Source organism: Microtus ochrogaster, linkage group LG10 (genome assembly GCF_000317375.1).
Source record: "Microtus ochrogaster isolate Prairie Vole_2 linkage group LG10, MicOch1.0, whole genome shotgun sequence".
In the NCBI taxonomy this organism is placed as follows: Eukaryota; Metazoa; Chordata; class Mammalia; order Rodentia; family Cricetidae; genus Microtus; species Microtus ochrogaster.
In genome coordinates, this window is record NC_022035.1 from 12366551 (window position 1) to 12391526 (window position 24976).

Consider the following 24976-nt stretch of genomic DNA (forward strand, 5'->3'; position numbering starts at 1 on the left):
GAGGGACTTGATCAGGGGAGGGGGAGGGAAATGGGAGGCGGTGGCGGGGAGGAGGCAGAAATCCTTAATAAATAAATAAAATTAAAAAAAAAAGCTGAAAACAGAATAAATAGCTTAGAGCTTTCTAGAACCATGTAGTCTCTCATACAAGCCTTCCCCCTCCCTCCTCTTTCGGAAGTCCAGCGCTCTACAGTTGATTTTTTTTAAAACTGTTTATCGATTCTTTGTGGATTTCACATTATTCACCCTGATCCCAGTCCTCTCCCTGTCCCCTTGTTTCTGCCCTCTGCCCTTGCAACCCAACCCCCAAAACAAAACTTAAAAGTAAAAGCAAAGTAAACGTAGAAGCTTGCAGAGTATCATGCACACGCTGATGAGGCCTGGGCCGTAGAGTAAGAGGAAAGCAGCACAGCTGAGTCTATAAATCCCCCCAGCCCAGCCCACCCCACCCCCACCCATCGCTGTTAGAAAGATTTCATGCTGTACTAGACCGTGACATTTGGTGTTCTTGCTGCGGAAAACAAGACAGATTGTCCCTTTGCTTTGCTGCCCTCAACTCTATATGCGCAAATCCAGCTGATGTATAGAGTTTCACATTCTGATACATACACATCAACCTGCGTCTCAAGGTACACGGTGTTCAATGGCTGAGAGTCTCCGTACTCTTAGATATGAGTGATCTCAGGATTATAGCCCCAATCCATTGTTTCAGATGTGCCATCTGATCTTTGAGAGCAAGGAGGAATGTTCAGAAAATGAGGGGCCTTTTCCCAATACATCCTGAGGGTATTGGGTGGGGAAGGGGGTTGCCATGCCTTATAGGACTGAAGATGATCTCTGAGACACAACAGAACTAAGCAATGATCAGAGTCACAGATACAGAGCAACAGCAGACCAGGCAGCAGTGTGTTGCCATTGGCATATCTGTGGCTTTGTTTTTCCTGCTAAACCAGAAAGTAGCTTCAGTAGTAAAACTTAATCCCCATTTTTTTTTTTAATGCTTTCTCATATTTTACCTTAGTGGACTGCACTAACAATCCGAAAGTCTTGTTGGAATGCTCTCAGCAGTGATGGGATCTTTTACCTGTGATAGCCAGACAGGTGGGAGTTCTGGCTTCTGGGGCTCTCTGCAGGACACTCCTTTCCTGCCCGGAGAGTTTCTCTGCACTTCAGGATAACTCAGAGTTTGCCAGCCCATTGTTGGGGCTGTGCAAGGGTGTGTGGTCTACGACAACTTCCTTCCTTTTCCCCTGGAAGAGCGGCAGTTCCTCCATAAGCCGCTGGGACCGTGTTCGGCTCAGCGGATGCTAACACAGAGCCGTCCTCGCGGACGGGACTTCTTGTCACTGTGGTCTCTAGACAGTGCAGCTGCTGAACAACTCTGTGCCTTTTCTCAGTGATGGCCAAGTCTCTGGCTCTTCGTAGGGAGCGATGGTGTGTGCTGAGTGACCGGCTTCAGTTGGGACGTGGAGCAGGGCAAGGGCTGGAGGCAGAAGGAGCAGGCCTACAGCAGCTTGAGCTACTGTGTTGGATGGGGAAAACCTTCTCGTTAGGAGGAGCAGCAGCCGTGTGGCGGTCTTGACCTGAAGAAGGTCCTGGGCGCCAATGTTTCTCTTCTCCTGGATATCTAATATCATAATAAACAGATTTTTCCCCCAGCAGTTCTCATTGGGTTAGACAGAGATGAGGTGAATTTTCAAGAAAGACACAGCTCTGTAATGGATTTTTATGGCAAAAAAAAATGGCGATCATAAAAGCATTAAGCTAAGACTTCAGGAGGGTTTTGTAACAAGAGTGAGTTAAGACATTGGTTTGTAATTATTTACTGAGGGAGGATGCGAATGTTTGCAAATTTGAGTTCTTCCGTATGTTCTTCCTAACTGTAAGCTGGTGCCGGACAGGCTTTGGTGCAGGCCTAGGCGGGGTCGCAGGCTCTCCATCTTCACACTTCATTTTTCCCACCATTGTACTTTACAGCACAATTTACAATGTGTTCCCCCCCAAAAGAGCATTTCCTTTCTCAATTGTCACACAGCTCCCCACGAGAAGCTTATTTTTAACTTGGAAGTGTGTTTGCCTAAATTGTTTTAGTCCGGGAACTGTTGTCTTCCAGACGACATAGAGGCCTCATGTTCTGGTTTATCATAGCTACCACCATCTTTTCAGTGTCTCCAGAATTCACTTTTAACACACCAAAGATGAGCCTCTTATTCACTGAACATCGCATACGAGGAAAAATATCTTTCAAATGAGGTGAAATAATGTCAAAGAGAATTAGAAAGATTACTACAATTCTGATTTGTGGATCTCTTAGTTTTGATTTTTTTCCCCCAATGGAAATGTGTCGTTTCTATTAAATATTACATAATTTTGTATATGTTATGTATCAAATGCACATTTAAAAGCTACTGAAAATCTTATATAAGAAATACAAATGGGCACGTATAAAGCAGATCCAGGGAGCTGGAGAGATGCCTAACCAGAGGACCGGAGCTTGCTTCCCAGCACCCATGTTTGGTGACTCCCAGCCAGCTGTAATTCCTGGACTAGGCGATCAAATGTCCTCTTCTGACCTTCATAGTCAGTGTGCTCACAGGCACAAACCCACACACAGAAACATATGCACATAAATTTCTCAAAATAAAATAATTATTAAAATATAATACATAGTTTTGTTGGCTTCCACAATATAAAAAAAAAAATCACATTATGCTGTATTTTCCTTGTAGGTTTTCCCCACTAGCGCGCCCCTTGAAGGAGGAACGATGGTGACCATATGTGGCTGGGACTTTGGATTCAAGAAGAATAATAAATTTGATTTAAAGAAAACCAAAGTTCTGCTTGGCAATGAGAGCTGTACCTTGGCCCTAAGTGACAGCACAACAAACACGTAAGGAACGCAGGGGCTGTGCCGGGCCGGGCTTGGAAGACAGGCGTGGGCTTTTAATTACAGCTTCTAAAAAAGAAAAAATGCTCAACATGTTCATCATGAATTAATAAGGGTCTTGACCGGTCTCTGCATTGGAGAGACTCGGAGAAAGAAAAAGGTGACGTGGCCTCAGTAAAGAAAAGATGGATTCACTCTGTGAATCCACTGGTTGTTTTTTGACTTGTTTGCTTGATTTAATTTTTATGCACAGTTGGAGTTTAATACTGGTATTTTCACTGGTTTTGTGTGGTGACAAAAATCTGTGCCTACTGTCGCACACGGAGCATCGCGTGTGGAAGTCAGGAGACCGCTCCAGGAGTTTGGTCACCTCCTTCTATTGTAGTTCCCAGGGCTAGGGTTGTATGGTAAGGTCAGGTCGCGAGGCTTGTGACCCTACCTACCGAAATGTCTTACTAGCCGGGCTTCCAGGAGCTTTGAAACTACTAAAATAGTTTCTGCAGAAACTATCTGTGTCCCTTGAAATAGTGGCCCTTCCTCTTCAGACTCCAAACACTGTTCCCAAAGCCTCCTGTGGACATCAGTAAACATTGGCGCCCGTTCTCTTATCAAGACCCACCTGCTGGTCCTCCCAGCAGGGGTGATGCCATCCATCACACTTTTGAGATGCTTTCTTGGTGAACTTAAATTTATATTCAGGTAATAGTCGTTGGCACTCTGTCATCTGGGCATCTCCCCAAACACTGAGAGATGTCAGTTCCGTTCTTACATAAAGCACAGAAAGCTGGGATGCAGCCTAGCCAAACTAAGGGATCAGAGCCGACAGACTGGCAAGTTCAGCCCTCTGATCAAGGCCTGTGTTTGTTCTACTCTGTCTATCCTACCTATCCCCACTCCGGTCTCTGAATTCTACAGTGAGTGGGTAATGCGGGAATTACTTGTTACATTGTAGTAGCAACAACTGAAGTTTTAGCAGTTGAATCTTTTTGGTTGAACCTGTTCAAGAGAGTATCTAATAGATTTCACTCCAGTGTCATGAAAGACCTTAACATATGCATTTTAATGAAACTAAAACCAATTAATGTCGAGCTTGCTAGCCCGAAGACAAAAGCAAATTCAGCCTAGAAACATCCCTTGTTCTCAAAAACTCATTATTGCAAGATGAATTAAGATCTATAAAGAAGAAACACAATGCATTCTTTTTTAGGAGTTACTTAGTGAAACAAATTATATTCAGCTTTATATTATAGGTATTATATATTAAACTATATAAGATTGCTGATGAAGAATTGGCTCTGTTGGCTTCTAAGGAGATGTTGCAGTTGCCAAAGTGCTTGTCAGGCAAGTACAAGGACCCAAATTCAATACACAGTGCCCAATAAAAGACTGGGCATGATGGTGCTCACTGGCAATCCAGCACCAGGGAGGCAGAGACAGGAAGATCTCTGAGGCTTGCTGGCCAGCCAGTCTAGCCTAATTGAGGTTCTCCCAGTCCCTGTGAGAGAGCCCATCTCAAAACCAATAGGTGGCCTCTGAGATATAACACCCAAGGTTGACCTCTGGCTTCCACGTGAATACTTATGCTTCCAACATGGCACAGTAATATTAATAATTCTATGGGAAAACTGCCATAGTTTTGTTCCTCTCAGTGATTTAAATAGACTTGTCACACACAACTCCAGTCACAGAAATATAGCTGCTGGCATAAGTTGATGAAGAGTTGGCTTGTTCATCGATGGCACATTGCTTCATATGCTGTTGAGATAGCAATCATTATCTTACATGTGCCAACCATGGAGTTTTACAATCTTAGATTATCGTGCACTTCTTAGCTGGTGAAGTCTGCCATGGTGAGGTCTGAAGTTTCCTATTACGGTTTATACAAAGTTTGGCGTGATCACTCAAAAAAATAGAATTATGTGAATTTTGACCTAATGAGTCCATGAAGCCGAGCTTGCCGTTTGCGGTCATGAGCTCACAATCACAACCAGCAGCCAGACCAGAAAATCAGAAAATGCATGTGCATTTGAAACATATTAAGTCTTGCTTTTTTTTTTTTAGGTTGAAGTGCACAGTTGGTCCTGTGATGACTGAGCACTTCAATGTGTCTGTAATCATCTCCAACAGTCGAGGGGCAACACAATACAGCACATTTTCCTATGTAGTAAGTCCAGGCCTTACTTTGTTCATGACCGAGGACGTTTGATCTTTATTTCATCTACTTACATGATAGAATTTACCAGTTAACCTTTTTGTTTTGCTCCCTACTCAGGATCCTGTAATAACAAGCATCTCTCCAAGTTTTGGTCCTAAGGCTGGAGGGACTTTGCTCACGTTAACTGGAAAGTATCTAAACAGCGGGAATTCTAGACACATTTCGATTGGTGGGAAAACATGTACTTTGAAAAGGTATTGGGGCTTTTTTTGTCGTACTAATGTCTGTACCTGACGCATCACGCCAAGCCCTCTTATCTGTGGAAACAAAGCATAGTAAAGATGTTTGTTTAGGACTTCCTCTCCTGCTGACTGTTCCCTGCTTCCCACAGCCATCCGCCCCCTTTGCTGGTTTTTCTACCCTTCCTTTTTATTGCTTTATCTCCCTTCTGAGTTTTGTCTTGCTATCCACTCTTTCGCTGCACTGAGTCTTATCCCAGCTACAGAGTGAGCTTGAGGCTCTGGTTATTGGCATGACATCAAAATAAGCATTTCTATCAAGATTCAAGGCTAAAGAAGACATGTGGCGGGAAGAAATGGGTGAGGTTAGATTTGGAAGGTGGTTATGTTTCTCCTTCTTAGAGTTGAAGCAGCTAAGATTGTTCCAGTACCAAATGTACTTTGAAGGTTGCCTGAACCGCCAATTGTTTTGAAGTCACGGATGGCCTTTCAACAAGGCTGAGTGTGGGATCCAGTTGAATGTAAACAGCCTACACTAGGAAGAGCTAGTCTCCTAGACCACCTCAGGAAACTCCACAGGGTTATGTTTTCTGACTTACAGATATAATTTCGGATTATGTATATCACTATTAACTAATGTCTGCTTTTTCTTCCTTCCCTCCTTTCTGTTCTTTTGTTTGTTTGATTCTGTTCAGTGTATCAGATAGTATTCTTGAGTGCTACACCCCAGCCCAAACCATCTCCGCCGAGTTTCCCGTGAAATTGAAAATTGATTTAGCTAACCGAGAGACAAGCAGCTTCAGTTACCGGGAGGACCCCGTGGTCTCTGAAATCTACCCGACCAAATCTTTCATTAGGTAAGTGAAAGCTGCCGATGGGGAGAAGAAGAGCGAGAACAGACGGGTGATTTGGCTGCGGAAACAACCAAGCAGCCTCCCGCTTTCATCCCTCACTTAAATGCAGTGGTGTTTCTTTTGAAGGCACCTTTCCGATTCAGTGGGAAATTACATTTGGGATTCAGGGACAGCTTGACTTTATCGATGGCACCTCATGCCAAGAAAGAGTCTTCCAATCCAGTTTTGCTTTAGACAAGAATGGTTCGACCCAGTGCCATAGTGCATACACACCTGTTTCATATAGAGCGTGTGTGTGTGTGTCTGTGTCTGCTCTCGGCGGAGCACAGTTCCTGACAGCAGAGCCACCTCTCGCGTGCCTCTCCCCACACCTTGGGATTCCTTTACACACACCTTTCCCCTCTACCAGATTCTACACAGCCAGTGCCTTGTTGGACTGAGTTCAGCCTCTCTCTCTCTCGTTTCTGCTCATTCTACCGTCTCACAACAATGATCGCGGACGTTTTCCTTTGTACTTTTCAGAGTGTAAAACCCACTTTCTTTTCCACATTTAGTCAGGAAAAATGCAGACATTTCTACAGCTTACACAATTTTCTTTAAAATGCTCTCACACTTCCAGAGAAGTGTTACCCCGAGCTCCCGTTCAACTCTGGCTAGCCCTCTAACTTTACCATTGTGCGTCAAACCTTATTACTCATTGTCATTGAGTGTAAACCTCTGAAGACTTGGTGGAGAACCGCTGAATATTCCTGTTTTCTCTTCTTTTTTGCCAGTGGTGGAAGCACAATAACAGGGATTGGAAAAAACCTGAACTCAGTCAGCATCCCGAAGCTAGTCATAAATGTGCGTGAAGTGGGAATGAACTACACCGTGGTAAGTCCTTGGAGGGGCTGCTCGGAGCCGTGCCTCCACCACCAGGCTGCCAGTGCACAGGCTTTGCCTTTAATATTCACTAGGAATCTTTGCATCAGAGGTCAAATGGCGCTTTTTATTCAACAATAGAATCTTGAGCTGACATTGCAATCACATTCATACATACACATTTGCACATGAACACACATACACACACATATATGAACGCACACGCGCATGCGCACAAACCCATTTATGTAGCAATGAAGATTTTCAGTTTGAGGCTGTAGCTTTCGAAATTGTTGGTACAAACACAAGCTTGTCACAAGCCGGGTTCATCTGCGAAGCGGGAACCACAGTTGAGAGACCTCCTCCATCAGATTGCCCTGCAGGCTAGTCTGGGGGAAGCATTGTCTTGACTACTCAATTGATGCTGGAGGGGCCAGCCCAGTATGAGTGGTACCCACCCTCTAAAGATGGTCCTGGGAAAGATAGGACCACCTACAGAGGGAGAACAAGTCCGTGTGCAGAATTCTTCCATGCCGTCTTTCCTTCAGTTCCTGCTCCCATACTCCCTCCTTGAGTTCCTGTCCTGACGGCCCGCACACGGAGTGTGATCCGAGGGTTGTAAGAGGAAACAAGCCTCTCCTCAAGTTGGTTTTGGTTCATGGAGCTTCCTCCCAGCTGTGGAAACCTAACACAGCTTTTTGATACGTTTTTCAAGTGAAAGATGTGAGATGGACATTTTTAAGAGTGAGAAGTGCAAAAACTATGCTTTAGTCATGCTAATGTGTTTTTATTTTCTTTAAATACATACTACATGATGCCAATAAGCAAAATGAAAAGTTCATATCATAAATAGATTTATTTATAGAAAAGCATTACAGGTACACATATATTACAGATAGATGTATTTCTTGTAACATATATATATATATATATGATTTAGACTACTGACGTTAGGAAATTTTAAATTATTATACACCTCTTGATAAAAAACAGATAAATAAAATTACAACATCTGCCCCACCACTCTGCGTTTCCGGCTCTGAATTTAAAACCTATTTCCTTGCATCTCCATCCCACTGCCTTTGTCTCTATTGGCACACACAAAATGCTGCTAATAAAGTATTTTTATCAAGTAACAAAAAAGCATTAGAATATATTAATCCTAGTTGTCGGTGGTATTTTTCACTTCTCTACATCTCCTTTTTTATTTGCAAACCCAACCATAATTTAATTAAAGGTGATGGGTCCATTTCAGTAGGTCACATGAGGCCTGCCATGGTCTCTGTGTGTCTGTAATCACAACATCCTGAAGATGGATGCAGGCGGACCAGAAGCCTAAGGTTGGCCTCAGCCATACAGCAAGTTCAAGACCAGACTAGGGCCAAATTGTTTCGAAAAGACAAACAAGCAAACAAAAAGAAACAGCCGTAGCTTTAATATAGACCTCAGAAAGGTCTAGATTTTGTTGCAGTTTTTCTGCGATGAAATGTCACACTCTCGCTGGACGTATGCACTCTACTTGGAGAAAAGGCTCCAAGTGCAGTCTCTCGCATACACTCTCAATTAGGCAAGTGATAGATTGAATTATAGCACTTTCTTTGAAATTTCCCCATCCAATATTTCTTAAAGGCTAAAGCTACTCTGTTCCTTAATTACGAAAAGCAATTGGGGACTAAAAATGGCAAGCTAAGTCACCAAACAATAAGGTCATCCCAAACGAGATTTCCCTTGACCCTCTCAATCACCCCACACTGCATCACCTCTAACGCGCGTTATTAGATTCTTATCATATTTCCGAGAGATGGTACTCCAGGGAGTCACGGCATGAAGTGAAGGACCTGGAAGCCGATCCCCGTACATGGCCACAAACAACATTAGAAGACCACTGATATTAATTTAGGAGACGTCTGTTCTCCACAACCAAGATACAATTTTACTTTAACCAAATAAAAATAACAGTTACCCCCTTTGGTGTTGGCATGTGACTTTTCAAAGTTGGCTCTGATAAATGATTCATTTACTGAAGAGCAAGCCTCCATTATTAAAATAATGGGGGAGATTGCTTTCATCTCTTTACCCAAAGATGGTCTACAGAACAATTCTCAACTTCGGCCATTTATTTATAATTAAATGTTTGCTTGAAGCCCTCCAGGTGATATAAGAGAGGCGTACCACCAAGAAGACTCAGACATACAAGTCTTATCTGTCTTATATGTGGAAATAATACAAACTGCTATTGTTTGAGTCAGAAACACAGCGTACAATCGCTCTGCATGTTAGTACTGGATCGTAGTGAGCTATCTAAAGGATCTTCTACTGTTTGCTCTTTCATTATCCCTTCCTTTATGGTCATTTCTAAACACTGCCTTATGGAGAGGTATATGCTCCTTCTCAGTTCCCTGTGGCTTATAGAGTATAAAGTTGGCTATGATGAATTGAACTCATTTATTATTTAGCAAATAAAAACTTAATGGTGATGTCTGATGTAGATCTATATCTAGCCAGAATAATTTCTAACTCCAGAAAACTCACAGCATTAAAATATAGAAATAATTAATGTAACAAAAACGTAGATTAATTTGTTAATGCATGCTGTGTACCAGAGCCCTGCAGATTAATCTGTGTTTTTTTTTTAGGTTCTTGTTATTATACAGAGAATTAATATGGTAGCAGTGAACTATTTCATTTCCATTTTACAAGATGATAGGAATAAATAGCTCTTAGAACTATGGCATTTTATTTTATATAAAATTAGATAGTGCAATCTATTTTATTCATTTTTATCTCTCCGTCTTATCTGATTCCAACATAGATTTTTAAATACTGAGTAAGTTTTTAAATTATTAAGGAGAAAACATCACACAGCAAATTCTGTGCTTTTTATGTATATCCTGAGGTCTTTTGCTATTGTGGGCATAAGCAATTGTTTTATCTCCAACTCTACTTGTCAAAGAAAAGGAAATCTAAGGGATGTTGTTGCCTGTTTGTCTTTTCCTTGGGGGGAGAAACGCAACCCTTTGACTTTAAATACACCACTTTGTGCGACTGGCTTTCGTCTAAGTACAATCAGGAGGAAACTACACTTTCCAAAGTTCCATAAATCAGAATTTCAAACAGGAGGATTGGAAATGAGAGATGAAAGGATATAAAATAATAGCAACAGAGCCATTGTAACGCGGACAGAATTATTTAGAGAGGCTACGGGGTGAGAAAGACGCAAGGCTCGGTGGCGATGATAGGGGCCGCTGATGCCAATGGCCTTGGTTGCTGGCACTCCACCCCTCAGATGTGTGACCAGACTGAATGAAGTATGTTTTCCTGAGCTCAGGGTCTTTACCTAAAAATGGCACAGCATGCCACCTCCCTGTAGGAGTAGCAGGAACATCACAGGAGACTAACGTTGTAGAGTGTTTTACCAGTTAACACACTAATGAGGGTCCATGAACATGGTCAGCTGTGATGTTAACCACGTGGAACCAGGCAGTGTACAAAGCCCTTTACCGTGAAGCTTCCCACGCTGTGAAAAAAAAAAAAAAAAAAAAAAAAAAAAAAAAAAACCTCAGTCATAGTTCCTAAGTGGGGAAACAGTTTCTGAGTGATGCCTTCACCCCACTTCTCATAACCTAAAAGTGAGATCGGAACCAAGGACTTCTAAGTTCTCAAAGTCCAGCCCTTGTTCACCCATAGCTGCTTTACAAAATGCAGAGGCGGTTCCCCCAGCAGTCCGCCTTGTCCTAAGCAGTTACGTGATGGAAGGAAGGCCAGCTGCAGCTACATCACCGTAGCTTCTGCCGGGCACGCTCTGGGTTCCAAAAAAAAAAACAGTTGTGTTGTTTGGAACACTTTACACCTATCATGTTTCCTGAAATGTGTTCTTCGATGTTAGGAAGTTAAATGGAGACCGTTTTTGACAATCAATGTGGTTTGGGTGGATTCTGAAGTCACGCGATAGCCGAATCTTGTCGATGCTGCCTGGGTCCTCTGACGGTGGGAAACTGTCTCCCTGTAGGAATGCCAGCATCGCTCTAACTCGGAGATCATCTGCTGCACCACTCCTTCCTTGCAACAGCTGGACCTGCAACTCCCCCTGAAGACCAAAGCCTTTTTCCTGTTGGATGGGGTCCTTTCCAAGCACTTTGATCTCGCTTATGTGCATAATCCTGTGTTTAAGCCTTTTGAAAGGCCAGTGGTGATCTCAATGGGCAACGAAAATGTACTAGAAATTAAGGTAAGAATTGCATAAAATACTTTCTTAAATGAACTTGAATCGCGTGGTGGACTTCATAGCCATGTCAATAGAGTCATTGTATCTGGGCATTATATCTTATTCTATACCAACAAATATCAAAGCACTGAAAACAAATCTTTCTGGCATAAGACTAAAAGAGGAGTGTAATTATGCATTGCTTTTTAATGAAGCATTTAAGACCCCTTTTTTGTGTATATATTGAAAAGTAACAAATGCTGAGCATAAATCTGTCAAACAGGCTCCCCGTGATGCTATCCTGATGATGTTTTACGTTCCCTTGTGTGGTTCACCTAAATGTGCTTACCAGAAGATAAACAGTGAGGGCCTTGATGGACATGCATTAGGTGCAGCTTTTTATTTCCTTATAGTGTGTAGTTTGTGAAGTTTTATCTTTCTCTCTCTCTCTCTCTCTCTCTCTCTCTCTCTCTCTCTCTCTCTCTGTGTGTGTGTGTGTGTGTATGTGTGTAAAAGCATACATGCCAAAGCAAATATTTGAAGATCAGAGGTCAACTTTTCAGAGTGTTTTCCCCCTTTTCTCCTCGTACCTTGTTTCTATGGCATTCTCTCTCTCTCTCTCCTTATATGTGTGCATATGATATTTTAGTAACTCTCTGGTAATTTTGTAAACATATGGTGTATGTTTACAATATTCACTCCCCCAGCTCTTCCTTTTAACTCCCCCCTGATACCTGCCCTCCCCCTCTTAATTCCATATCCTCCTTTTTTAAAGAGCCTAGCAAAGCCAATCTCATATATTCACAGACGTGGGGCCATCCACTGAAATGTACTTGTGGTTGACCTACCAGGACCACACTCTTAAAAAAACTGATCATCTGTCTCCAAATCACCCAACAGCTGTCAATGGCTCCTAGTTAGGGGTGCAGGCTCATGTGCAGGTTTTGTTCAAGCAACGGGGAATCCATGAATGAAGAGTCCCCCCACGTCAGAAGTCACTTCTCCCCGCGCTCTGTCTCTGGCGATCTTTCTACCCCTTTTTCTGAGATGTAGCCCTTGAAGCTTAGAGAGGAGAGGGTGATATAAATGTTCCATTTGTGACCGGTTCTGAGTTTCTCTATGAACCATTATCCAATGTATAAAGACAGTCACCTAATGAAGTCTGAGGGCTACAGCCTGTTTAGCAAAATAATGAGTTCTCCCCCTTATTAGTTTTGCCACATTTTTTTAAGGCTTTTTGTTTGTTTGTTTGTTTTTGTTTTGTTTTTTAGATAGGGTTTCTCTGTGAAACAGTCCTGGCTGTCCTGGAACTCACTCTGTAGACGAGGCTGGCCTTGCACTCACAGAGATCCGCCAGCTACTGCCTCCCAAGTGCTGGGACCAAAGGTGTGTGCCACCACGGCCCGGCAACCTGTACTTTCTGAGCAATTCTCTTGTCTCTACCTCCCAGCACATAGGAGAACCTTGATAACAGATGCATGGCACAGCCTCCACCTTTCCACACTGACTTCGGAGAGTTAACTTACCTTTACCCACGGGGCCATTTCATAGCTGTGGTCAAACATAAGCTGTTTTATGAATGGATCTGGATTCCTACCACCTTGGGAATACATTAGCTCCTGAAAACATAGTAACAGAGCACCTTGTCCAGACAGCCTGCCGCAGACAAATATCACTAAAGGCAGGCTAAGGTTTGAGAAGTAATGAAATAAGCAGAATACAGAAGAGGGGCTCAAATCAGCTCTCTGGCATCATTTCAGTTAACTTTACTTCAGATAATAAGAAAACTAGCAAAACGATCAAGATTTGAATTTTCCGTAGTCCGCCTATTTAGCAGAATATTCATCCTTCGCAGCCTGTTGTCTGACACGCTGGAAGTGTTTGTCTTCAGAGAGCATTGGAGTGCTGACATGAGCAACGCAAGCAAGCGGCAGAGTAGGCCTTACTCAGGTGTGATGTGGGCAGCACGGATCATCTCCCAGCGAGTGACATTTCCGCTGAAATAGTTCTGCTCTCTCGGGGAGATTTTTATCTCTGAACTAACTCACGCACAAATGCACACTCACACAATCGCTAACCTCTCTGTTGCATTTTGTGCAATAATTAAGTAAACCCAGCATGAAATTAAATGGAAAAACCTGCTTCACTGAACAGTGTGTTTGCCACACCGAAGTTCTTTCATCTGCTGCTTTAATTAGTTTTAGAAAAAGAGAAAGAGCTTTTTATCACTTCCTCTTTTTTTTCCTCAATAAAGCTAATCTAGTGTGACCTTTCGCTTTCAACAATTACTGTTTTTGCTGTTTGAAAGATTCCATTTGGCTTCTCTTGATGAAAACAAAGGTTTGTGTGTAAATAGTCTTAAGCCCCACCCCCCAAAAAAGCTATATTCCTGTTCCAGTGTCTATGATGGACAGATTAGATACAAGGGGTTCTTTATCTACCCTTTCAAATCCAGTGTTTGGTGGAAGAGAAAACTTCTTTTTCTATAAATTAAACCGCAGTTATTCAATGCCCCATGAAGTTGTTGGACCAGGAAAAGCATGGCTTGACGTCATCCTAAGTCTGTCAATAGTGTTTCCAACATGGCCCAATGTCCCCGGAGACCTGCACAAAGCAGTCCCTTTTCTTGACTATGTAAAGTTCACTCATTTTCTCTAACAAGTCTATAGCACTTGCCATGTCCCAACGCTGTGTTCCCGTGGTGACAGCGCAGCTTGGGGCGATTGTTTTAGTGACACAATTTGCTCTTTTCCCATACTTCATTTTCTATGCGTACAGGAGGAAATCTAAGATGTGTGAACCTATTTGCTGTGGCACCAATTTAATCCTTTATCAGTTTCTAAAATAGATCACTTTGAAACCTCTGCCTCTCTTGGACACCCAGTGGAGTGTCTTTGTTAAAACGCTTTCTTGTACTTGTTTTACTGCCATTGAAAACATGAGTGCACAGTGCATTTGTCTCCCGTTAATGAAAGTGGTGTGGTGCTAAAATGTGGTTTGGCTGTAGGGTGCTTAGCTAGCTGGCTCAGCCGTCAGCACTACTAAGAGAAAAAAGAAAGAAAAAAGTGGAAGCTGGAAAAGTGGTTCAGTGGTTAGGACTATCTACTGCTCTTGCAGAAGACCTGAGTTCAGGATTGGTTCCCAGCACCCACGCCAGAGGCCTCACAATTATCTGCAACTCTAGTTCCAGAGGATCCTGCTATTCACTCTCTAGACAATGCCAGTACCTGCACTCAAAATATCCACACTAAAAAACACACACATGGACAAAACCAAGAAGAAACAGGAAGAAGACGAGGAGAGAAGAGGCAGAGAGGGGTGGATGAAGAAGGATGAAGAAAGAAGAGAAGGAGGAGAGGGGTGCAGGAGGAGGAGGAGGAGGAAGTGAAAAGGAGGAGGAGGAGAAGTGATTGATAGTTAGGCGCAGTGGCGCCTTACTGTATGACTGTAACCCCACCATTGTGGGTAACTGAGATAGAAAGATAAGGGTCCTAGGCGGGGGGTGGGGGGGGGAGGAAAGCAATATCTATGGGGAAATTATACAATGAAATTTGTTGTTTACTGCTGAGAGGAGCTCACATTCCTCAACCAGATATACCGGTAAGAATCCTTGGTTTTGAAAGGGTCGTGATAGTTTTCGGTCCCAGAGGTGGGCTCTGCCCCAGTGACTTATTTGGCCTGGTAACTATACAAAGGGGACAACCACATTCAGTGCAAAGGAACCCAGTAAGACGAATCATTGGCCTCTCCTAGTAATAGATCAGGAACCTATAGATGTTTGAGGTAGTTCAAGTTCACCAGGACGTCTGTGAGTGTCACAGTCTCTTTGCGAGTGCCCATTGGGCTGTTGTCAACAATTTAGTGCTCATGTTTAAGAAGGATTTTACAGTCAACACAAGGATTTTTGTGTATTCAATTTTAATCCTATGTGGCCCTTGGAGGTTAGAAGGTCAGTGAGTATTGTCCCCATTAATGAATAAATCAGCCAGCAGGTTTAGGAAGATTGACTTAATTGTCTTGGTGTCCCCCAGAGAGCTAACAGCAAAACTGAAACTCAGACTCAACTCTCCAGTCCAAATTCCATGCACATCACTGAGTTAGTGTTTCTCTTTCATTTAATGAATATAAAAATACTTTTCAAAATAGTGAAACTTTCTATCATGTGGCAATAGAGTCTACACCCTTATTTGAGTGACATAGTTCTAAAATTTTATTTTATTTTTTTAAAGAGAAAATAAACTATCTTTTTTCATTTTACATAGCAATCCCAGTTCCCACTCCCTCCTCTCCACCTTCTCCCCCACCCCCACCTCATCCCCATCCACTCCTCAGAGAGTAAGGAAAGTCCAAGACCCTCCTTACTATATTTCCGCTGAGCAAAGTATACATCCAAAGAGAAAGGGTTCCCGAAAAACCAGCACATGCAGTAGGGATTAATCCTGGTGCCATTGCCAGTGGCCCCGCAGTCTCCCCCAGCCATACAACTGTCACTCACAGTCAGAGGATCTGCTTTGGTCCTGTGCTGGTTCCTTTCATCTGGCTGGAGTTGGTGAGCTCCCATTAGCTCAGGTAAACTGTTTCAGTGGGTGTCTCCATCATGGTCTTGACCTGTTTGCTCATGTTCTCACTCCTCCCACTCTTCATCTGGACTTTGGGAGCTCAGTCCAGTGCTCCACTATGGGTCTCTGCTTCTGTTTCCATCAGTTGCTGGATGAAGGTTCTATGGTGACATTTAAGATAGTCATTAGTCTGGCTACAGGGCAAGGTCAGTTCAGTCACCCTCTCCTCTACTGCTTAGGATCTTAGCTGGGGTCATCCTTGTGGGTTCCTGGGAATTTCTCTAGAGTCAGGATTCTTGCTAGCCCCATAATGGCTCCCTCAATCAAGATATCTCTTTCCTTGCTCTCATCTCTGTCCTTCCTCCATCTCAATTATCCCATTCCCTCAAGTTCTCCTCCCACTTCCTCTTCTTCCCTCCTCTTCTCCTTCTGCCCTCCCTTCTTCCCCCACCCCCATAATCCCAATTTTATCAGGTGATCTTATCTATTTCACTCTAAACATTTTTAAGTTTTATTTTAACTGTGTGTGTGTGTGTGTGTGTGTGTGTGTGTGTGTGTGTGTGTGTGTACAGGGGTGAGTTGAGTACCTGTGGAGTCAAGAAGACAGTGGATCCCAGGAGCTAGAGTTATAAGCCATGTGGGTGTTGGTAACTAGGCTCAGGCTCTCTAGAAGAACAGTAAGTGCTATTAACCACTGAGCCATCTCTCTAGCCCTGCTCTGAACTTTCTTCAAACATTTAAAATTTGATGTGCTTTCCCCTGGTCATTTTATATGAGTTTTTTTGCACATGCATAGATTCTATAGAAAGAAGTGCCCTATTCGATGCTGGAACAGGACTGCTTCTGGCTGTCCTGGGGGTTTGTCTTATCCTAGAGCTGTGCTCAAGGTGCATGTGGCAATAGGGGTGCTTCAAAAGTCATTTCTGAAAATTCATTTCAAAGAGAGTGGAGGGCAGGAACCTCATAGAAGTAGTTCAAGATGAGCCACAGCAAGATTTAGAGACTTGAACTGATTCTGTGAACATGAGAACAAGTATACGGGTTACAGGTAAGGAACTAGACATCACTGTCTGGGCACTAAGGACATATAGAAAAGAGTACCACTCTGGGCCAATCCAATCAACCTGGTGGCCCAGCCAGCTAAAGGTTGGCCTATTCCCTTCTCTCGGTAGCTTACTGCAAGCCAATCCCATTGTGCTAGTGTGAGGTCAGATTTCCCTCCTTTCTTCTCGTCATTTGGCCCAGCGTCCAGACGTACTCATGTTGATGGTGTTCATACCTTCTTCTCAAGTAGTATTTCCCTGAGATGCACACATTGATGGTTATTCTATGGGAAAGGTACCTCAGGGCACATAGGAGGTGCTTGTGTTAACACGCTGTCTCAGGAAGGGTCTCTAAAAAGACTCCCAAGTGGCTAGTGATGAAATTAGTTGAATTTCGGTCCATCCAGCTTTTCTCACGTTTCCTAGACACTATTCCCCCCGTTCCCTGAGGATATCCTGTGGGGTTGGTTTGACGCTTTCTGAGACAGAATTTTGGCCTGAATTCTATAGAGAAGGGCTCAGATTCTCTAAGTAAAGTGTAAAGCCACCACAGCAGCCACCATGTCTCTTGTTGTCTGTTGCTAACGCCCTCACTGCACGGTTTCTGTCTAGCTAGCAGCGTGTACCTCACTGTCATTGGTGAACTCTCCTGTGGCTGTCTGGCTACAAACACTTGTCAGATCTTGTCAACTCGAGTGCTGCTTTAATAAATACTACCCACCTTTGCTTCTTTCTATTCTGTCCTGTCACAGTCGTGAATGAGTGGCATCCCACAACCTGAATGGGGGTAAGGGGACTGTAGCATGATTTCTAGCTGGTCTTTGGAGAAGCAGAGCCGTCAGTCACTAGTTCGTACCCCTATGGAAAGATCAGACCAAAGAGGGTATCCTGACTCTTTAAGTCCTCTGAATGCCCTAAGCTCCTGTCTCCTCCTGCCTTATATTCCTCTCTCCACTTAGCCATATCCCTCCCTGTCGCCACTTCCCTAGTCCTAGGAATAAAGGTGTGTGACTCCCAAATACTGGGATTAAAGGTGTGTGTGCCGCCACCGCCTGGCCTCTATGGCTAACTCGTGGCACCTCACACTCTGATCTACAGACAAGCTTTATTGGTTATAGCACAAACAAAATGTCACCACTGGGGACAAATGACCAGTCGCTGGCTTTTGTTTTAGCATCTCAGTGGCAGGCAGAAGCTCCTATCCATCTATGTATTTGCAGTAACTGGGCCTGGCGCTAACACTCATTGGGTGGGAAGTAGATTTTGTGTCAGATAGAATTTGCTTAGCCTTGTGGCTTAGACCCTTCTTGAAGCTTAGCTCCCCTCGTATAAATCAGCAATGACAAAATACCCCCCCCCCCGAGTCTTTACAGGCTAGAATGAGATCGTTGGCATTTGAGCTGCTCTTTGTGTCTAAGGAATTCAAGTTCTCACTCATGCCATTTTATTTAGAAACCATATTTTGTCACCTGCATGCCTGCCGAACTGAGCTGATTTTTCACACGTATTCTTCTACTTAATAAGTAGTCGATATCAACAATGAAAGTTTTAAACCTCTCTTCCCTGGCTTAATAAAGCTACACTTGCTTTAAATACAAAAATTAAGCCGCCTCTATTTTTATTCTTCCTGCTTTGATATCAGTTCCTCTTTTATTGTCACAGCTGCTGGGATTGCTCTTACTGTGCCTGCGTCTTCAACTCTAAAAGCAGTTTTCATATCCAATGCTGGTGGTAACATACTCTCTCAGTCAGTGCTCATCGCGAGCTCCTTGATGGTTAGGAATCAAGAAGGATTCAGTCTTTCGGCTGTTTATTCTTCTGTTGTAAGATCCTAGGAGATCCTAAGCCTGAAAAAATGAGTTCTGAAGAGGACATGCATTGCGGGCCTCCCTTCCCCCACCCTTAGCTATTACCTAAGCCCACAAGGCACATGTGAGTGCTTCTCCCATAAATCAAGCCCTCCAGCTCTTTAATCTCTTCTCTCTGTCATTCTCTGAATTCCCTCCAATCTGTGAGTAAGGCCTGCGCCCTTCCTAGACCTAACCAACAAGTTGTCCTTTCAAGCCCCAAAGTGACCCGTGAGATTTATGTGCTTCTCTGTTGAATTACCCTGTGTGGCTGACCTAGATCAATAGATTGCTCCTAGCGCCTCTGGAAATATGATAAGGATAAGGTTTGTCTGCATTCATTTCTTCCACGGGTTCTCGGAATATAAAGAAGCACCTTCTTTCAGGTATTCCTCTTTCTAGAAAGATATCTGACCTTCCCGCCTTAAAATCCATGAGATACTGTAAGGGGAGCAGTTGGTGGTCACACTCAGTATGTAAAACGAAGTTGCAGGGCTGAGCTGTCTCTATTAGGAGCTGTTCTTTGTCCATAAGAAAAATAGTAATAGGTTTTGATAGCTCTCTCCTCCAAGTAACAACCTGTTTAATAAATAACTGTTCACTAAGTCTTGGTATGAAAAATTGTATTTATGTTTGCACTTCTTTCCTGAGGCTAATGATTGGTCTCTTGAACAAAATGTTGATGTTTTAAACATTCCTGATGCTAACTCAAGTTCACTATGTCAAATTGGGTAATGTTTAAAAGTCCTCGAGTAACTATATAATTGTTCAGAATAATGTAATTGTGTTCTCAGGTCCTAATGATTGCATCTTCAGGGAATTTCTTTGAAATAAATTTACTTATGTACAGGGTTCAACCAGGCAAGAAGAATGAAAAGGAATTTTCCAGCCAAACAGCTAAAGGAATGTATCGATAGGGCAGTTATATTAGCTCTCTGGAGACGAGACCTTGGCATTGGTATTTTTCAAAGCATTCCGTGCAATTCTAAAAGTGAATCATTACAAAAGGCAGTGTTAAGCAATTCAACAGGCTTAGCCACTAAACTCCAAACAGCTTTCTTTTCGTCAAATACCCATACTCGGCCTGAAGACAGTAATAAGACGATCATGCATGACCGTTTTCAAAATAAAGACATAAGCAAGATCCCCTTTCCTTTTCTCTAAAATCCAATCCGTTGGGATAGCGCATCTTCTCATCCCTGCCTTGTTTGTGTCCTGAAATGCTTACACTCCCTTTCAGCCGGCTCAACCCCCCCTCACCCCCTGAAAATGAGCACCGTAAAAATCAGACGTCTTGGAAAAGATCATCTACGTTCGCTGTGTTCTTGTGTGCCTTCTAAAGTTGCCAGCCTTCCTGCTGACCTGTGGAGTGTTAATGACCGTTTCATTTTGTTTTCTCTTTCCCTTTCAGGGAAATGATATTGACCCTGAAGCGGTCAAAGGTGAAGTGCTGAGAGTTGGAAATCGGAGCTGTGAGAGCATACACTGGCACTCCGAAGCTGTTTTATGTACAGTTCCCAATGACCTGCTGAAACTGAACAGCGAGCTAAATATAGAGGTGGGGTTCCTGCGTGCCTTTCATGATGTAAATAAGGATGCCAGTGTAATTATGTCACCAGGAGGCTTAAAATAAATCATTAAGGCTCATTTGTGTGTTGACTTTGGCTCATCAGCTCAGCCTCAGTTCCTAGCTGTGATTTGAGAAATGTTGAGGGCTTCTTTTTTTTTTTTTTTTTTTTTTTTTTTGTTCCACTGTCTCTTTCCCCTGGGTTAGAAGTGTAGTCTCAGAAGCTGTCTTACCAACACTACTTCTCCTCCATCCCATCTCCATCCCATACTCTTGCCAACATCTGCTGTCATTCTCAGAAGGCACAAGGAGAAAAGCAAGAGAGCCCCTTCTTCCGCTCTTCACCCAGCCAAGAGGCCGTCCCGCATCACTGGTCCCAGCACATGGAACTCTGTACATAAAAGGAGATAGAGATATGTCTGCTTGGCAGAGGAAGGTGGAAACGCAATTGTTGAATGCTGTCTCCTTCCACGTACACGGCTAAATCAGACAACACAGAACAAGAATATGCCTTCATTATTTTTAATATTCTATTGTGTAATAGCTTACGTACCACACAATTTGCCACTTGAAGTAAACAGTTCAATAGAGTAGATATGGCGTGATTGTTAATTTCTTTAAATAAGTGGTAACACGCGCATATCATAAAATTTGCCGTTTTAATAATTTTACATGTACAATTCAGAGGCATGAATTGTATTTGTCATGTGAGTAACGATCAGTGTTGTATCAAAAACCTTCCCAAGCAGATGCTATGTATCCAGTGAACAAGAATGCCATACCCTAATCTCCAACAGCCCATGTAACCTCTAATCTTTCGTTTTCTATGAATTTGTTGATCTAGGTATTTCATGCAGGTCAAATCATACCATATTTGTATTTTGGCACCTGGCTCGTTTTACTTGGCAAGTGTTTTGTAGTTCATTCCATTTTGTGGCTGATTGATGTCTTACTTTACGTATATCAGATATTGCTTGCCCAAGAAAAAGTAGTTTTCAGGGGCTTCCTGAAGTCTTCTGAAAATGTTAGGAAACGGAAATGTACAAAAAGAATTACAAAATCTGAGACTGAAGGTGGACACTAGAGGAGAAATTTCAAAATGACGTTTAATCTTAAAAAATCACAAAGCCCTGGGGCTGGAAGAAATGACAACGAGATTATTATCAAAGTGAAATAAAGATAACACGAGGCTTTATTGTTCTATTATAATATGATTTTCCTTCCTATGAGAAATCTTTTCTGCTATGCACTCCACCCTCCACAAATGGGGCATAATTACTTTTTATTGGTTCATACTTTTGTGGTATCATTAGAATGATTGACCTAGCCGTTTCCCTTCATATATACTTTAGTTCCTCAGATCAAAGACTATTATTGTTTATCTAAGTATCATAGCTGTGCTTTAGTTAATATTTCCTAATTACCCGAACACTGGGGCAAAATTGAGGAATTTCTTGTTCTGAATGTCATAATGCAACTTCTAGAATGGTGACCACGAGGTGCTAATGGGAGCACAGAGGAACTTTGGTTCCACATAGATAGTATATTTTGTATCAATCTTGGCCAAATTCTTACTTTCCCTTCTTTTTTTTTTTTTTTTTTTTTTTTTTTTAGTGGAAGCAAGCAATCTCTTCAACTGTCCTTGGAAAAGTGATCGTTCAACCAGATCAGAATTTCACAGGATTGATTGTCGGTGTGGTCTCAATATCCCTAATCCTTTTATCATTACTCGGGCTCTTCCTGTGGCTGAGAAAGAGGAAGCATATCAAAGGTGCGTATTTTGTTATTGTCTAAGAAACTGCCGTAGAAGTACAGTGATTATATTCAATATTGCCATGGGGACATATGGACTGTATAATAAACATTCAGATAGCCTGTGACTTCTGGGCGCGGAAACCTGTGATAACCAAGTCTTTAACAAGTTTTCTCTTTCTCTGTTTTAAGATCTGGGCAGTGAATTAGTTCGCTATGACGCAAGAGTACACACTCCTCATTTGGATAGGCTTGTAAGTGCCCGAAGTGTGAGTCCAACTACAGAAATGGTTTCAAATGAGTCTGTAGACTACAGAGCTACTTTTCCAGAAGGTATAATTCAGTTTACTATCCTGAGAAGTATCTATACATAGACCTCTTTGAACTATGGCATTGTTCTTGCTTTTTGCTTTTTCCTGACATTTTTATACAAGTAGGAAAAAAAAAAAGGTTGACCTTTGCCAAAAGAATACTTAACTTGATGCAGAATTGCATGGCCTTCACTTTAAAATCAGACTCATGCAGGTATCATATTGGAATTTTAGCATCTGCAAGCTTTCTGATCACACACAGCCAGATTCACATTAGAATCATTTGAGCAAAGTCACTTAAAAAAATCTAGACGCTCTCTTTAACCATTCAGGAAGAGTATAGTTATAAAATACTTCTATTTAAGTATAAATATAGTAAAAATGCTATATTTGGGAGAGAAAAAAACTTTTGAATTATATCATGAGTAGTAGCCTTTTGAAGCTTGTTCAATGAGCATGGCTTTTACCCACAACCATCTATGACCCGAATATATTTTGAGTCTTATCCAAGAAAAACCTCCAGTGGTGCTATTCATCAACATCATCTGCTTTGCAAAACAGCAGCCCAAAGAAGGGGCAGGTTGGCCAGGGCATTGCACATTGTTTTATTTCAACTCGTCTTGCACAAAGCAAAAGGTCCAGATTGTATCAGGGCCATTATCTTTAGAAGTTCCAGAACATGAGTCAAGTGCAAGCATTTCCCTGTTGAATATTTACCACTGGGTAAATAAAGTGAGTCACAGACAGTTGTGGGTGCCGAGGAGTCAGAGGCTGCTCATCAGGCAAAGGCACCAGCACTGAGACAGGCAGCATTCGAAGGTTCTCGCCGCTTGTTGCCCTTCCTGAGACCTTAGGTGGGTTCTCTGGAGATTTTTGAATGCCCCAAGCGACTCTAGTCACTCTTGGAAAGAAATCCAATCCTTTAAGAATGTGAACAAATCAAGCTTAGTGCATGCTGTTAAAATTTAGATATAATTAGTCTTTCATATCCATGTTTAATAGCTCTAACCTGGGATTACGGAGGTTTGCAACTAATTGCTTCTTAAAAAAAGCTATCCTCAGTGGGGGAGATGACTGCCTATGAAAAGTTTACAGCCCCAGAAAGAGGACCTGAGCTCCCGAGTTTGTATCTACAGAGCTCGCATAAAAGTCACATGACCCGAGCCTGTCAGTCACCAATCCTAAGAGTCCATTGGCTGAGCAGCTGCAAATTCAGTTAGAGAAATAAGGTGGACGTGATTGAGGAAGACACCCAACACTGACCTCTGACCTCCACACACGTGCACAGTGTACACACACACACACACACACACAAGCACACATATATGGTGTTCTTCATCTTTAAATTGTGTGGTGTGTGTGTGTGTTTATGCACACATCTGTATGTGTATGGCCAGAGAAAAGTTCTGTGATGATGGTTCTCTCCCTCCACCTTTATGAGGGTTCTAGGTATCAAATTTAGCTCACTAGGCTTCTAAGCAATTACATTTACCTCCTGAGCCAGCTTGCTTTCTCACTTTTAAAATTATTGTTGTTGTTATTATTATTACTGTGTGCATGCATGTGTGTATGCCTGCATGTATAATATATGTAAGATTTCTTAATCTTCTCCATTCCTCACTTGCCAAACATTTGTCACCGTGGCTAAGAAAACAAACTCCTCCCTCCTGCTTGCTTTGAATCTGCTTCTTGGAGACAGGAAAAGTTAAATGGGCAAAAGAGGGCTACCCAAAGGGAAGATCAGTAGGGCTTCAGGATCCAAACCTGTCCCATAGCAAGTGCAGACCTTTCTTTCTGGTATCTGGGAAGGACAATTTTACCCATGGAAACCCAGAAGTCTGGGTCTACATGAATGCTCTATATTGGCGTCTCTGTGTACTTGAATTTAACAAAGGCTCCGCTCTGTCTGTAGAACTTCCCTTCAGGAGGACCTTTGTTCCCTAGGCCCTTGGGAACTTACAGCTCTGCTCTCTGGGTGCAAAGCTCTGGAAAGTGAGAATGAAGGAGCTGGTTTAGAGAAGCCCCATTTGCATGTGTGATCGCTGGGGAAGGTTGGAGAACCTGATTCCTTGCCATTGAAGGAGCAGCCAGGAAATGGTGTCTTCCTTTTTTTATTTACCCAACCAGCTTTGGAGGAGCCTCTTAAATGGTCTAGAGCCTTCCATTGAGGTTGCATTTTTTTTTTATTTGTGCTACTGATTATTATGACCCTAAAGGCCCCTCAGAAACGTTTCTAGAGGCAGTTTTGAGACCTACTACCTGGCTAAGTATTATTAACCAAAAGATGTACTGAGGAAAACATTAAACATGCATAAGACACGACATCATCAGCTTTGCTGTGTTCTGATTCTCTTATTTGTTTGCAAGCAAACAATATTATGTGCTGGTAGAACTAGAGAACCGCTCACCTAACCTTCCCTTCTTTCTCACACGCGCAAACACACATGCACGCATGCATGCACACACGAGCCCAAGCACACCCACCCTTCCGGCCAGATGCTGTGATCCTGGTGTCCCACCATTGATGTGGGTGATGGTTGCCATTGGGAAGGGCAAAGCAGCGAGTGGTTTCTGTCTTATTTGGGATTAAGAACACTCAGTGCCACAGCCCCTTGACTTTGGCATGAAAGTGCCATTCCTTTGCAAAAGAAATCTTACTAAAAGTTCTCACAGTGCTTTGGTTGTAAAGATAGGCTA

The 24976-nt window shown here is 42.7% G+C and overlaps 1 protein-coding gene across 2 annotated transcripts in view; it reads left to right on the forward strand.

Annotated features, from left to right (window-relative positions):
• Met (MET proto-oncogene, receptor tyrosine kinase) overlaps positions 1-24976 on the forward strand; it is a 110720-nt gene that overhangs the window by 62484 nt on the left and 23260 nt on the right. For both annotated transcript variants that reach the window (XM_005363752.3, XM_013352450.2), the window contains 9 exons: positions 2730-2890; positions 4949-5051; positions 5160-5296; positions 5977-6138; positions 6909-7008; positions 11006-11224; positions 20061-20207; positions 21831-21987; positions 22161-22301. In XM_005363752.3, coding sequence (XP_005363809.1) covers positions 2730-2890; positions 4949-5051; positions 5160-5296; positions 5977-6138; positions 6909-7008; positions 11006-11224; positions 20061-20207; positions 21831-21987; positions 22161-22301 — 1327 coding nt within the window. The remainder of the gene's footprint in view (positions 1-2729; positions 2891-4948; positions 5052-5159; positions 5297-5976; positions 6139-6908; positions 7009-11005; positions 11225-20060; positions 20208-21830; positions 21988-22160; positions 22302-24976) is intronic.